Here is a 15531-nt window from a genome sequence, read left to right as displayed (position 1 = left end):
CGGGGTTTAAAGCTCCTGCAAGGCTGGGCCTTGTCCATTCCTATTAAAGTAGACCTTCAGTACAACAGTACAGGGATGGATCTTTCAGTGATCTTCCGCCTCTACTTGGTCCATAGAGAATGGGTCAAATCAAGTTTTATTTATATAGCACATTTATAAACGATTTTTGGTCGAGCCAAAGTGCTGTACAATTAATAAAAATACCCTACAGTAAAGACATTTTACAGCTAATACAACAGCAGTTTGTTCAGAATATCAGTATGAGAAAAAACGACACCCTCTGTCCTTAGACCCTCACATTGTACAAGGAAAAACTTCCGGAGAAAAACCCACAGTTTAAAGGGAAAAAATGGGAGAAACCTCAGGGAGAGCAGCAGAGGAGGGATCCCTCTCCCAGGACGGACAGACGTGCAATAGATGCTGTGTGTAAATCGAAGAGATAATACGTTTTACAGCGTAGGTAGGTAGACCAAATGTTAGGAAATGCATGTGTCTATAATAAGAAGATGAATCCACGAGGATGTCTCTCGGCTCAGAGAAATGAACTCTGGACTCAGCTTTTAGAAAATTGTAAAACTTTGAGGACCTAATGATTTAAATAGGGGCTATTCAAGTGTTCAGACTGTGAAGACGTGTGACTTCTGCCCTTTGTACGTCAATAGCAAAAAATGCATTTTGGGGCCCAATGGTGTCACTTGACTAACATGGAAGTTGTATTACCACCGTTTGGCCACTATGAAAATGAGCTTCAATGCCTGGCACACTCACTGAGGGCTTGATGTGAATACATTCACTATCTGTCCCCAGTTCTCTCATCAGATTCATATATTAGTGTTTTCCAAATCGTCCCCAAACTATACATCACCACAAGACTGCTACCAACATGTATCCAGTTAGGAACGATGATGGGAATATTACAAGGATCTTATGTTGTGTACAGCTTCTATTTCAGTGTGTCAGATATTTAGTTGCATTACATTACATGTTACTTGTTAGACGCTTTTATCCAAAGCGACTTACATACTCAATACTGTGGGCAATCCCCACAGGAGCAATTTGGGGTGAAGTGTCTCAGGGACACAACGACATGCTGACTGCAGTGGGGTTTGAACCTGATCCCCATACCAAGGCTCTATCCACTGCGCCACACCCAGTTAGGAACGGTGATGGGAATATTACAAGGATCTTATGTTGTGTACAGCTTCTATTTCAGTGTGTCAGATATTTAATAAACACATTTAAGTAGAGATAATATCAGATTGTACTCAGTATCCAAAAATACCAAACATTAAACTGTTAAATGGATGAGAGGGAAAAAAAAGTGTAACTGGAATATGTCAAAAGAATATTTAATGTAGCTGCTGAAGAAAACCGTTTGAGGCATGCATGTGAATATGTAGGGATGGGTACCGAGCCCCGGTATTAAACGGGCCCCAGGGCTGAATTATTAAAGACCGTGGTACCGTTAAGCTCCGACGTTATCGGTCTTTTTATCGGTACTGGAGACATCTAAAAAATATGTCATGTGTATTATTGCTACACAAACATTATATTGCAGTTTTAGTGTCGCCAACTCCGTTTCTAATACGCAAAAAGACTGCAAAATGCGTCATTTTTTGTATTTTCGATCTCTCCAATCCAGACGAGAGATCTCTCTCCCCCGCCTGTGTGCGAGGGGGCGGGGCAGTTTACACACACGCAGCTGCTACATGCAGCAACACACACACACGGAGGAGATGGCGGAGAGAACGCGCTCCGAGGTGTGGTTAAACTTTACCCGTCTCGCTCGTTGCCTAAAGTGCAATAAGAGTTTAGCATGTCAGGGCGGTAACACGAGCAATTTGTCTAAACATCTTGCAAAAGTGCACCACATTCAGACGGAGGAATGCACCGGGTTCGACTGTCTCTCTAGTAGCTCTGTAGCCCCATCCACGAGTAACGTTTCCACGTCAGGTATATTATGTATGCTAGCAGCAACACACGGAGCTAACTCAATGATTCAAACATGGGTTAATGATTAGAGGGAACTGAGTTATTTAGTTTGTTAAAGTTTCAGCCATTCTGTTCACAGTTCTGTCATCAGATTATTTAATATGATTTGTTAAAACGTTGTTGTTTCTGTTGATGTGAAATATTATGTATTTCATTTAAATAAAAAGCAATGTTAGTTTTGTTCACAATTTGTTAATTTTCATTTAATTGTTTATTTGAATAGGGACAATGCACATTAATGAACACTTTAGACAAATAATGCTTCAAGTGTAAATATGCCGGATTTTAGCTTTGAGCTAATTTCCATCCGTAGTCCCTGACATACAACATATAGTTAGTTTACCTCATTTTTCTCTCCAAAAGAACCGATAAGAGTACCGTTAAAAGACCGGACCGATAAGCGGTATCGATAAAAGTAGTAGTACCGTTAAAACCTTAACGATACCCATCCCTATGAATATGTCCACCCAAGAATCTACCAGTAAGAGAAACAGCCTCACCCTGGGAAACTAGACCCATAAAAACATTTTTTTATCACAGAAACGTGCCTTTGACCCAAAAACCATACTTAAAGAAATGGCAGACTTATTTGCTCTGTAAGCCATTTCCATCCAATAATTACTTTTCTTTATATGATTGAATAGCAATCCACTCTTTATTATCCATTGTTTCATAAACTGTGGCCAAGCACACATTAATAATGGAAGACAGTAAAAGTACGTGGACAGACAGCACTATTACATACTATCGTGAGCCTTTGGCTTAGAACTGTGTTAGCCACCAGTTACAACAAAGAAACATTGATGCTACAACATACAAAAATATGTCAGGAAACAGTGATCTTCCAGCACTTTAGCAACAGTTTTGGGAACACTTTTTCCTGATTCAACATAACAATGTCCAGGTGGACGAAGATCAATAAAGAAATGCTTATCCCGGTTTGATGAGGAAGAACTTTGGCCTGCACAGATCCCTGACACAGATCCCTATCCAAAAACGTTTGGAATGTTCTGGAACTTCATCACCAAACATTAGTATTGGACTTGCAAATGCTCTTGTGGTTTAATGTGAGCATATCCCTGCAGCCAGGTTCCGACAACTTGTGAAATTCCTACACAGAGGAATGGAAGGTGCAGGATATTCAACAGGCTGTCCTGGCTGTAATGTGTGGGTGTAGATATTTTTGCAAGACTGCAATAGTAGAATTATCATTGATAACAAGGGTTTTGACCTGAGTATTTCACAATTGCAAAAGAATAAGATGGAGATGGTTTCACAGGAAATCCTTTTGTGTTTGTGTATACAGTATGCCTTTAAAAGCTTAAAACTGTACTTTCGCAAGACCATAGAATATTCTTTTTTTATTTTATAATTGGATTTGTATCCAAATACAAGTAATTATATTTGGTGGGTGTCAAAGTTCCCAGTATTATTTGGCTTGCATGACTGTTTGTCCCTTGGACAACTGAGGAAATACTTTGAATAAATGATATATTTCATTCATTCCAGAGGCGGAAGAGAAAGCAAATAAAAACTCATATTTCAGGAAGTTTTATTTTATAGGTGTTGCCTCTAACTAGCCTATTTTTACATTTAAATGCACTCCCCTGTTTGACATACAGAAACACTGTCGGTGAGACACAAGCGACAGCAGTGGCTGTAATGGACGGTATATGTGTAAAGAAAAGGAGACGATCCATTTTCCTCATCGATACTGTGATGCATGAAGCCTCACACCAGGCATATATCTACCCTGAACAAGCCTGGAGCACTTTCAGCTGTTGCAATGATCCACCCACATACATGTGTGTGATGTAACACATGTGTTAAGGTGCTACCTCTGGTGCTCCATCCATTTTCCTTTAGCTGCACTGTGGGTAGTACAGGTAGTGCAACATGCTGGGTTGTCATGTAGCTATTTGGAAAACATTTAAGGTGCATGGTTGTCAGTGTTTAGCTATAAAAATCAGTTTAATATTGCGCTTGAAAACCGTTGATAGGACGGCTCACAAAAAATGACCTCAGCAAAAATATAGATATACATTACGCAAGCATAAGCTGTAACGGGCCGTCTCCACAGCAGCGTTAAAAAATCTTGAAACGCTTCTGCCCATTCACTTTGAATGGGGTGACGTCACTTTCCCTCACTTTTCGCCGAAATGCATTGTGGGCAGGCGAGCGGAGATTCTCAGGATTTTCAAGATTCAAAGTTGAACAATGTTCAACTTTTGAAGCTGAGGTGGAAGCGGCAGCCAATCAAATCCCGTGTACGCAAATCTGGCAGTTCAAGCTCTAGCCAATCAAACGGCGTGTATGCTGGGAGAGACATACCGCAGGTCATTTCCTCATATTCCACAACATGGAGGAGAAATTAGCGGTAGGGAATCACCCGGTGCTTTATGACCAGACCTACCGGGATATAAACCGGAGGAGCCAGGCATGGAGGGAGGTGGCAGAGACAGTGGTAGGTTTTCGCCTGTTTTGGGGAGTTTATATCCAGTTTACTTCGGGCTTTTTGGCTTCGTATGTCGCGGGCGGGAGATTCATGTGATTGGTTGATCGCAAAAAAATCCCCAAGCCTCAGATACGCCCACCTCCAAGATTTTTTTAACGCTGCTGTGGAGACGGCCCGTAACTCTCAAAACAAAGAATGTCCCTCAGCTTAAAGGTCCTTACACACCAAACTGACATCAAAGAACACGTCCCGACGGAACGTCGCCTCACGTTGCCTCACGTCGTCTGCGTCTTGGCCATGTTTCGCACTGGAACACACCGCAAAGACTTCAGCCAACGGCCAAGTTGCACGTACGAACTGCGCATGCGTGAGTGGCAATAACTCTCCTTACCAGCAGGCGGCGGTAGTGTGTATTCGTCATTCAAAAAGAGGCAACAAATGGAAGACAGACTGCGTGATACACCGAGAGAAGAAGAACAGACTGCGTGATATAAACAAACAACAAATAGCGTGTGCGTTCCATTTTCACTCTACAACGAGAAGCTCATGGGGCTTTCCCGAACCTGTGTCGAGAGCTGGAGTTAAATGAAATCTCAGATTTGCCTTCTTAATAGTTTGTTTGGGTCCCTCACTTCCGTTTCGCTTCTCATGCACTGATTCGCTAAGCTGAACAGCCAATCAGAGTGATTTCTTTGGCCGACGGCCTTTAGCCGACAGCCTCCCGAATCAACATGTCGAATCGGCGGCGGAAGGTGTCGGCACGGCCGAAAAGACACGACGGTGCAGGACACACCAAGACACACCAGTCTGAGTAGGGCGACACGACGTTCATCGACGGCCCGACATCTATCGACATCTATCGACGCCCAAAATCGGCTTGGTGTGTAAGGGACTTAAGGCCAACCTATTCTCATTAAAACAGTATTAAAACTATTTGTATAAAAGAATATACAGGCCTGTCTGGCTCATATCATTTTAATGAAGGCATGCTGCTGCTCACTTGAAATGAAGCAATCTGTATTATTTTCACTGGACATTATGACTGCAATGCTCTGCATGCATGTCTGGATTAGAGTCTAGTGCAGGGGTGGGGAACCTTTTTCCTCTCAAGGGCCATTTCAATTTCTTCAACATCCTCCGAGGGCCGTACAAATTATTGACCTCTGCTTAAAAATACTAAAATCACAGCCCATTCATTTGGCCTTTCTTTCATGCTGTGCAAAGAAAAAGCAACCTCTTAATCCAGATATCTTACCATGACTCGCGCATGCATGCACGTGCACGGTTGTGGCATGACCACCAAACAGAAAGATATGGACACAAGATGTGTGCAAATGTATTTAGTTTCCTATCCATGTGAAGATGATTTAAGTGGGGGGGGGGACCTAACCTCCTCTAGGGGGGTCCGGGGGGCATGCTCACCCGGGAAGATTTTTTTTTAAATGTTGAAGTCTAAAAGCATCCATCTGGTGCACTTTGAGAGCAACATGAAGAGATCTATGGATACATCTCTCAACACCCATATGAAACAGAACTGTAAGCAGATTTTCTTTTTCTTTATGGATATTTTACAAATCACTCCCCTTTCAAACTGTATTCTTGTTTATTAATAACAACTTGTTTTACTGTCATATAGTATTTTATACCCGTTTACTTTATTCTCTTATTTTTTTATAACTATAATGATCATATAAAGATGTGCCTTTACCTCACTGGTTGTAGAAAAAGCTTCTTATATTCGTTAGCATAGCTAGCTTACCAGATGCCAATAACAACAAAGTTATTGACTGTATGATCAGTATGACAGATGAACAGATCGCCACTGGGCTTTCAACTAAAACACAGCCACACAAAAACTGCGGCATGTGTACGGCTCCTTATGGGTACTGCAATTTCTGAAGTGCCGGAGCCGCGTTCTGGTGCTTTCCGTCAGAACTGCACCCCTGTCAGACGAGACATATACCACGTGATGACACGTTAGGCTCGTGTTGTGTTCAAGGACCCTGACCTTGGCCAGGAAAAACAGGCACTCGGCCGTACCAAATGGTCTCGCGGGCCGTATACAGCCCGGAGGCCGGAGGTTCCCCACCCCTGGTCTAGTGCACTATGTGTGAATGCATCTACATAGTATGTATTTTCATACTGAAATAACAAGCCCTTTTATTTACAGGGATCTGTTTCATGAGGTTTGAAAAAAAAAGGGAAAAAGACGTGCTTAAAACATCACAAGCTAATGAGAACTCTAGTAATGATAGTATCAATATATTTGCATTGCATTGCTGCATTGTATGACTCATGTGGTTTTGTCTTATTAGAAATGAGAAGAAGAGTAAGGGTAATGAAAAGAAAAAGAATGGGGGATGATAGTGAGGGAGGCTTGTCTACTGTTAACCCCTCCCCCCCTCCACACAGTGGTGATAGTAGCTGCCTGGTTCACTGACATCATCTGCATTGCCAAGTCCCCCCCATCCAGCTGCTGATGCTGAGGCCCACTCACTTCACACATCAGCTGTTCAACTGTCCATTATCAACCTGCAGATTGAATATGAATCATGTAGAAAACATTTTATCTCGTAAGACTGCAGAAGGAGCAACAAATAATTTAAAGCAGTGACTGTGTAACTTGTTTGTGGTAATCTTTAGCCCAGGGGTGGGGAACCTCCGGCCCCCGGCCCGTATACGGCCCGCGAGACCATTTGGTGAGGCCCTCGAGGTAATTTATAAACACACGCAAAAAAGAAAAAAAATTAAGAAATCAAGACCGCAAAAAAATTAAACAAGCGAGTGCCTGTTTTTCCTGGGTTAGGTCAGGGTCCTTGAACACAACACGAGCCTAACGTGTCATCACGTGGTATATGTCCCGTCTGACAGGGGTGCAGTTCTGCAGGAGAGCACCAGAACGCCGCTCCGGGCCGGGACTTCACAAATTGCAGTACCCATAAGGAGCCGTACACATGCCGCAGTTTTTGCGTGGCTGCGTCTTAGTTGAAAGCCCAGTGGCATCTGTTCATCTGTCATACTGATCATACAGTCAATAACGTTGTCGTTATTAGCATTTGGTTAGCTAGCTATGCTAACGAATATAAGAAGCTTTTTCTCCAACCAGTGAGGTAAAAGCACATCTTTATATGATCATTATAGTTATAAAAGAATAAGAGAATAAAGTAAACAGGTATAAAATACTATATGACAGTAAAAAAAAGTTATTAATAAACAAGAATACAGTTTGAAAGGAGAGTGATTTGTAAAATATCCATAAAGAAAATCTGCTTACAGTTCTGTTTCATATGAGTGTTGAGAGATGTATCCATAGATCTCTTCATGTTGCTCTCAAAGTGCACCAGATTGATGCTTTTAACTTTAACATTAAAAAAAAAATCTTCCCGGGGGAGCATGCCCCCCGGACCCCCCTAGGGGAGGTTAGGTCCCCCTCCCCTACTTAAATCATGTCCACATGAATAAGAAACTAAATACATTTGCACACATCTTGTGTCCATATCTTTCTGTTTTGGGGGTCATGCCACAACCGTGCACGTGCATGCATACGCGAGTCATGGTAAGATATCTGGATTAAGAGGTTGCTTTTTCTTTGCACAGCATGAAAGAAAGGCCAAATTAATGGGCTGTGATTTTAGTATTTTTAAGCAGAGGTCAATCATTTGTACGGCCCTCGGAGGATGTTGAAAAATTGAAATGGCCCTTGAGAGGAAAAAGGTTCCCCACCCCTGCTTTAGCCCATTGTGCCCACTGCTCCATCACTATGCACACTGTGTATGCCCGCTCCATTGATGTGACACCAAGGATATGCACTACCAATCCCTGACTGTATCACAGACTATTACATTACAAACTCAAAGTGTGGTGTGTGGTCACTTATTGCTTAAGGTAAAATGTAATTCACACTCATTCTAACACAGCCAGATGTGCTCTACAAAAAGGGTTCCTTCTGCTAAACGCAGGTGGGTGGGAAAAACAAGCAGCTTAATAAAAAGTTGTTCTCTGGTAAAGGATTATACATGTCATTTGGGGACAGGGTTTTATTTGACTTTTATCTCCAGAAATGAATATTTTAGCAATTATCATTAAAAAAACACTGATTATGGTCACAACTAGGATGTATCTTAAGGGAATTTGGCAGAGAGCAAATCTCCTTTATGCTCTGATTAAGAAAGCATAAAAACAACCCAACATAGCTGTCTAGGGCTATCATTACTCTATGCCATAGTTTCACATGTAATATTGTCAATGTCGTTGAGAAACCACGTCTTCAAAACATTGTAATGTATTTCCCCACTAAAAACGAGCTTAAATTACACCAGACCAATACATGCTATTAGTATTCTGTGAAACGTTCACGAACCCTCACATCATCCTCCGTTAAAATCAAATCCGCCATTAAAATACATCATTAGTGATATTGCTTCTTCCTTTTGGTCCAAATTAAACACACACGGTTAACACAATTATGATACAGTTTCGCCACATGACCTCACAACAGAGGTGGGAGGCGTGATTCATTTGTCAAATGATGAAATCTACTGAATTACATGTTGTTGGTCAACCACATAATGCCGAATTTATCAGTAGACTATATCAATATGTTAAAAGGTTATATTTGATGTTTCTTTCAAGTAGGTCTTTGTAAATATGCAAACACATTTAAATAACAAGATTGTTGAAGGAGGTTGGTGCTCTCCATGAAAGAGACGTCGATACAAGCACGAACCAAAACACACGGGTCCGGTTGATGAGTGTATCCTAATAGAGCTTTCAATTATAGCCTATTGTAATTAACAGTACTGTCAACGTTTCCAGATGTATGTTTTTGAAGAAAAATTGACTTACAGCGATGCTGGGAACCGCAGTCTCTGGTCGCTCGATCATTGTTCGGTGCTCTCACAACCCGGTCCGCAGCGGACAGTTACCTAGCAGACACTGACTGACGGCCGGTTGAATGGCGGAGCAGAGAGCTGTACGGAGCTTCACACCGTAAAACACGTAGTTCGGTATAAACAAAAGGGAGACAAGTCCGTCGGCTGACCAATGAATGAGGTTAAATTACGGCCGCTGACGGATACTACAACCAGATGTAGCACAGTGAGGAAAATTGCTCCAAGGCTTCGACCACTGATTTATTCACGAGGCAGAAACATATACAGTACATCCGGTTGAGTCTTTCAAAATATAAACGAAGGCAAGACAGTCACCGGTGACTGCTGACGGGTTACAACGGTGTCTAGCGCCTGGCGAAGGAATAACGTTAGCAGGAAAATGGAGAGAACGGTGAGGTGAATTAACGTTTGGGAAATAGAGAAGGAGGACAGTGAGAAGTACGCGGACTGATCCAGTCGGAGCCCCACGTTAGCTGCCGTGGCACAACAAGATATCAAAGTGCAGGCGGGTCATGCGGAGCGCCGCGTCGCAGCAGAGCTTTATTTTTCAAGACAGCTTTTCCACGGGCATTTTCTAGACAATGTTCTTACCCCATATTATGTTCGGGATGCTTAAAAGTATAAATGTTGAATACGTTGATGTTGTAACCAAAATATAATAATGTTTATTATGTTAGCATTTAACAACGAAATTCCTTGGATTTCTCGATGTAATGCTAAAACTATAATTATGTCCTCAGTGTATTTATCAGTTTAGCTTTAAAAGTGGACAAGGAACTCCAGTAGAATATTTTTTAGAGAAAGATTACTAAAAATTAACAACACAAGCGGCAGGAAGGTTTATTTTGAAAGAGATTACACCGAAGTTCCGGTCTACTACTGGCCAGCTTGAGGCGGAGTCTCGTTCTTTCCTATGAGAGCTGCTCATTGGCGCATGAGGACAAAATGGCCCAACTTTTGCTTCTCAATTTTTGAGAGAGCGAAACGTCACAGATTACCCATCATGCCTGGCTGTCAGAGCAGAAGAACCCATGTGCGCTCACAGAGCATGCGCCCCTTAAGCCCCGCCCCCGGAGCTCCCACTCTCGGCTCAGTAGAATGAATGGATTGATTGATTGATTGAAAAGTTTATTAACAGCTTGTATATTGGGTACAGTACAGTACAGCTCAAAACATACAATTGTTAAGGGGATGCAGACCAGAGAAAGACTTTCGTCTTGTTTACATCAGGGTCCCCCATTTCCAATTCATCATATCATTTAAGACATATAAGACATATTTGACATACAGATGGCTTATTTACCATTTACATACAGGTGGTTTTTTACATACAGATGGCTTATTTACAATTTTCATTTTAGATTTCGTTCTAATACATCCTAACCGGACATTTAAGACATACCAAGTCTACAGATATACAGTTAGTAACAGAGTCTAAAATGCGAGTATATACATAGATGGGGGGGGGAAGCTGTCCATTGTACGACAGGTTGAGATTTGTACCATTACCGGGGCCAGTTTTGCAATGCTTTCCCCCGAAGGTGCTCTTTAAGAGAGGTTTTGAAGGTAAGTATAGTTTTACTTTCCTTTACAGTTGTGGGAAGAGCGTTCCACCTTGATGTGGCATAATTGCGAAACGTGTATTCCCCTTTTTTTGTGCCAAATCTGGGTTTTACATGATTTGTGGAGCTCCCTCTGGTGTTATGATCATGGTATTCCTTGACCTTTGGGAAGAATTTTGACATGTACATGGGTACCATAGAGGTGTAGTGGATCTTGTAGACCAGGCCCATTGCATTGGAGACAGAAAATAAATCTAGATTCGGCTTTTAGTGCATTTTACAACTTTAAGGACCTAATGATTATAATAAGGGCTATAAAATAGTTCATACTGGGTAGTTTATTTAGTTTAAAAAAAGTTATCCGCTGATTTACAGACGTCTCTTTCCCAATGTTAGTCAATGGGAAAAAGTATTTCTGGGCCGGGTGACGTCACGGACTGATACGGAAATGGTAGTACCGCCGTTTGGACACAACGAATATTTTCATCAGAGTCCGGCGCACTTCCTGGAGGCTTGAGCTTGACGCACCGTTGAGGGACTGGATCTGTCTCTCTATTGGTCAAACACGGATGTGATCAGCCTCTGTGTGAGGCCTTCACGAGCTGGGGGTGAACATTTGCATTAGCGTTACTAAACAATTAAGAAAAACAGACAATGTGGCAAATGCCATACAATGAAGTAGCCTATCCAACCAGACAGATGTGCTTTAATTGGAAATATACAGACATACCTCAAAATGTAATGTTGGGAAGGACAAGCAATGTGGCTCTGAGGAGATCTTTTTATTTCACAGGTTGGCCTGAATGTATAATCACATTTACGTAATAACCTAATGGCCCAATGGCTATCACGATACTTGAGATCTGTTGCTAGGTAGTAAGACAATAGGCATTACTTGTGATTAGGTGGTGCATGTCATACTATTAAATCAGTGTGATATATGGCTGCATGGAAAAAAAGTACATCAACAAATTATCAATGGAAGCCACATTAAAGTCACCATATTTCTTATTAGTAAAGCTTTTGATGAGAACGTTTCTTCTTGTTCAGCCCACTGTTACTAGAACAATCCCAAAGATGTACATGCACTTGTGATCTGTCTTTGGTGACATGGAAATTAAATGAAGTGGTCTATTGGCGCACTCTAGTGGCACAAAAAGCAACTGCATCAGACTGCAGCTGATATATTGCCAAATCCAAAATTGTGAGATTGCTCAGTTAACTTTTTTTCTTACAATTATACAATGTAGCTTTTCTTAGAAAATTATAAAGGGTACCTCATTCATTTATTTGTATTTTCTTAAGCAATAAACACACGCTTGCTCAATGCATTACACTCTACTTTGGTTTGCCATGACTAATATAAGAGGCTAATGTTAGATTATATTAGCTACCTTTAGATATATACAACTGTAGACAAAATTAAGAGACCACTCCGAAATTATCAGTTCATCTGGTCACTGTTAATAAATATGCATTTCAGTAAAATTTAAAGTTTTGCTTTATTCTCAACACATAATTTCTCCCAAATCCCCTAGGAAATAGTGTAATTTAGATCATTCTTTTGCAGAAAATGCAATGGTTTCAGATCTCAAAAGAAGTTCATAATAATTCCTAACCACCACAATACTAACGGTTTACCTTAATTAGAGGTGAGAAATCAGTATTTGGTTGAATAATCACATCACAGCATACATGCATGCTGGCATCCTCTTCAGCAATATGTCAATACTGTTACATACATAGCTGATAAGTATGTCTTCCAAATTATTTATAATACTGACTTCTGTAAAATGAAGTGAACTGAGGAAGAGGAATAGTTTTGGGCTCAGATGCAAAAACTCATTACCTCAGTCCTGCTGAGGAATCCACGATCAGACAGACAGCTCTGTAAAGTGTCCCGATAAACATTCCTGTTTGCCATCTTGCAATGTTATTATTTATATAAATAGTCATCACCGCAATAAACCGTATTTAATTTTGTCTTAATGTACATTATTTAATTTCATATTCTGTTCTATATTCTATTTACATGTGTATATAGACTTCTTGCACTTTTTTGTAATTTTTATTTTGTATTTTTGTATTTTGTTATATATGTTGCATTCAGAGTTGGGTGTAACGCGTTACTGTAATAATATTACTTTTGTCGGTAACGGAGTAATGTAATGCGTTTATAATTCAGTAATCACTACAGTTACTAACATTGCCCGACACGCATTACTTTGTTACTTTTATAAAATCAATAATCACACTACAGTTAGCCTACTAACAGGGAGAATCTAGTAATTCTTTATTTGACAGACAAGAGGGATTTCCGCCGCAGGTTTATATTTACGTAACATTTGCGCGACATGCGCGTCCACATGCAGTGCATAAACATGGCTGAGCCAACAGCGATAACTTTCGAGGGGTGGAGGCAGGGGCGGACTGGCCATCGGGACGTTCGGGACAAATCCCGATGGGCCGTTACTGAAGTGGGCCGGTCGGACGATGTGGGCCATTCGGAGAAGTCACTAGCGCCACATTAACCTGGCTGTTTAAAGGATATGGTTTTGGGCCATGTCCATTTTCATTCGGACAAGTCCAAAGTTCCTAAGGTGTATGACATAAACGAGATGACTGGATTTGATACAACTTCCTGCATTTTTTATGTTGGCAAAAAGTCAGCGTTCCAGAAACTTGCGAAAGGTGAATCGAGCATCCAGAGCTGTGCGAATGCGTTTTTTCTTTCCAAAATCAAGCACACAATGGCATAGAGGGCCTTGGAGCAGAGAGATTGCGGTTAGGTTTGGAGGCAAGAATACCAATTCACTTGCCCTTTTGCTCTACAATCTACAATTTGTTTCTGCCAATTCAATTGTTACCCCAGAACATCTCCCTCCTACACAGTTGTTGACTAAATATCATTGCCAAAAGTCTATTACCAGATCATGGTGTGGATTGAAAAGGAAAGTGACATGAATCCGGTGGATTGGGGATGAAAACTGGAGGACAATCGGTTCATGCCTGCTATGACCAATAAAACTGAAATGTCCAATTGTATTGTTAAATCACCGTCACTTTTAACATCAATATGCTTATAACCCATTGCTCTAATATGTAATTGTACTTGTAATCACTATCATTTAAATATGCTAATTTGATTCTTAGATCACCAAAGCATGGGATTAGTCCCCAAAATTGCTTGACTGGGATGAGGTCCAAATGTAACTGCTCCGCGGACGTAACGTAATGGCTCCACGGATTGGTCCATTTGGACCAATGGGTCCATTTGGGTATGGGCACGTCACTGTACCCAGGAAGAAAAAGAGAAATCTCCAACGAGGCGTTCTGGGGCAGCATAGACAGGTCTTTTCTGTGTTACAGTTTTACTCGCTACAGGGTGTACTTTGAGGGTTTTTGACTCTGCAGACTGTTTACATGCAGAAAAACCTTCATAACACTCAAGGGGACGGGTAATAACCGGAAAAGCATGACATGGGACCTTTAAGGAATTTTCGGCCATCTTGGACGCCATCTTGAAAATTAGACCTTTGTAGTGGTCAGATTTTGGTAGACTTTTAGTATGTTATTAAGTACACCTGATACTACAATAATCCATTGAGAAACCTTTTGTTGCAATTTGTGACCCGCTCTATCGAAATCAGTCGGAAGTCGCAACGGCTCATTTCAAAATAAACGTGGATTTGTGTAAAAAAAATAGTTTTTCGGGGTTCGGGTGTTTTGTTTGATTTTAAACAAACAAAGTCTTGGCTTTCAGAATATGAAACTTTTATTTCCAAAATCACACGATAAATACATTTTTGAAGCTTGTAAAGGGAAGATGAAAGCTCTCACTCGCCACTCTGCTGTTCCACAGCGCTGCTTCCCCTCCCTCCGGCTGAAATTATGAATGTAAGGCATATAGTAATCATAGATAACACGGCAGGGTCCGTTACAGTTTGTTTTCATCTGATTTCAATTAAACAAAGTCTTGGCTTTCAGAATATTAAACTTGTTTCGGCAAATTCAGATGATAAATACAACTTTGAAGCGTGTAACGGCATAATTACAAGCGGAGAACGGAGTAACTTGACGTCACAGCAGGCATAACAACAGCCGGTGTTTCTCGTGAGTGTTTTCCCCAGGAAACAAATACAATACACACAAATGCAAAATTACACAAACACACACACACACTCGCGAGCTTCCCCCAGACCAGTAATCCAAACGAAAATATTTTCCCTCCGTAGTATTTTGATCATTTGCTCCGTTAATAATCAATCAGATCGATGGATTCCAGAGAAGAGGAAACTTTGAAGGCCTTTTTCTCAAAATGATGACTCGGTGACAGTCATTATATAATGTGACATATTTCGCTTAATATTTGGAGTACAACAACAATCCTGATATCATTAGAAAGCTAGGAATCTCCTCTTTCCAACAGTGTATACAACTCAAAATGTGTCTTCGGGTCAATGCGACTGATTTCGATGGAGCAGGTCACATTTGTTTGGGGTCAAACTATATTTGCAGCTGACTCCACAGTTCTGTGAGAGAAATGCTCAACAGTTAATGAAAACACCTTGGCCTTGAAAAGGAACTTCTCTGAAGCGTGTTTGGTTCCAAACTCTAGTTTAGAAAAAGG

At 41.1% G+C, this 15531-nt stretch overlaps 1 protein-coding gene across 1 annotated transcript in view; it reads right to left on the bottom strand.

The window, feature by feature from the left end:
- Nucleotides 1-9594, bottom strand: part of LOC117475828 (septin-7-like) — an 87063-nt gene extending 77469 nt beyond the window's left edge. The window contains 1 exon segment of the mRNA XM_034122191.1: nt 9293-9594. Coding sequence (XP_033978082.1) covers nt 9293-9331 — 39 coding nt within the window. The 5' untranslated portion in view covers nt 9332-9594.
- Nucleotides 9595-15531: the final 5937 nt, after the last annotated feature.

The sequence above is a fragment of the Trematomus bernacchii genome, unplaced genomic scaffold (assembly GCF_902827165.1).
Source record: "Trematomus bernacchii unplaced genomic scaffold, fTreBer1.1, whole genome shotgun sequence".
In the NCBI taxonomy this organism is placed as follows: Eukaryota; Metazoa; Chordata; class Actinopteri; order Perciformes; family Nototheniidae; genus Trematomus; species Trematomus bernacchii.
Note: the sequence above shows the minus strand (reverse complement) of the source record. Positions and strands in the feature narration are given on the sequence as shown.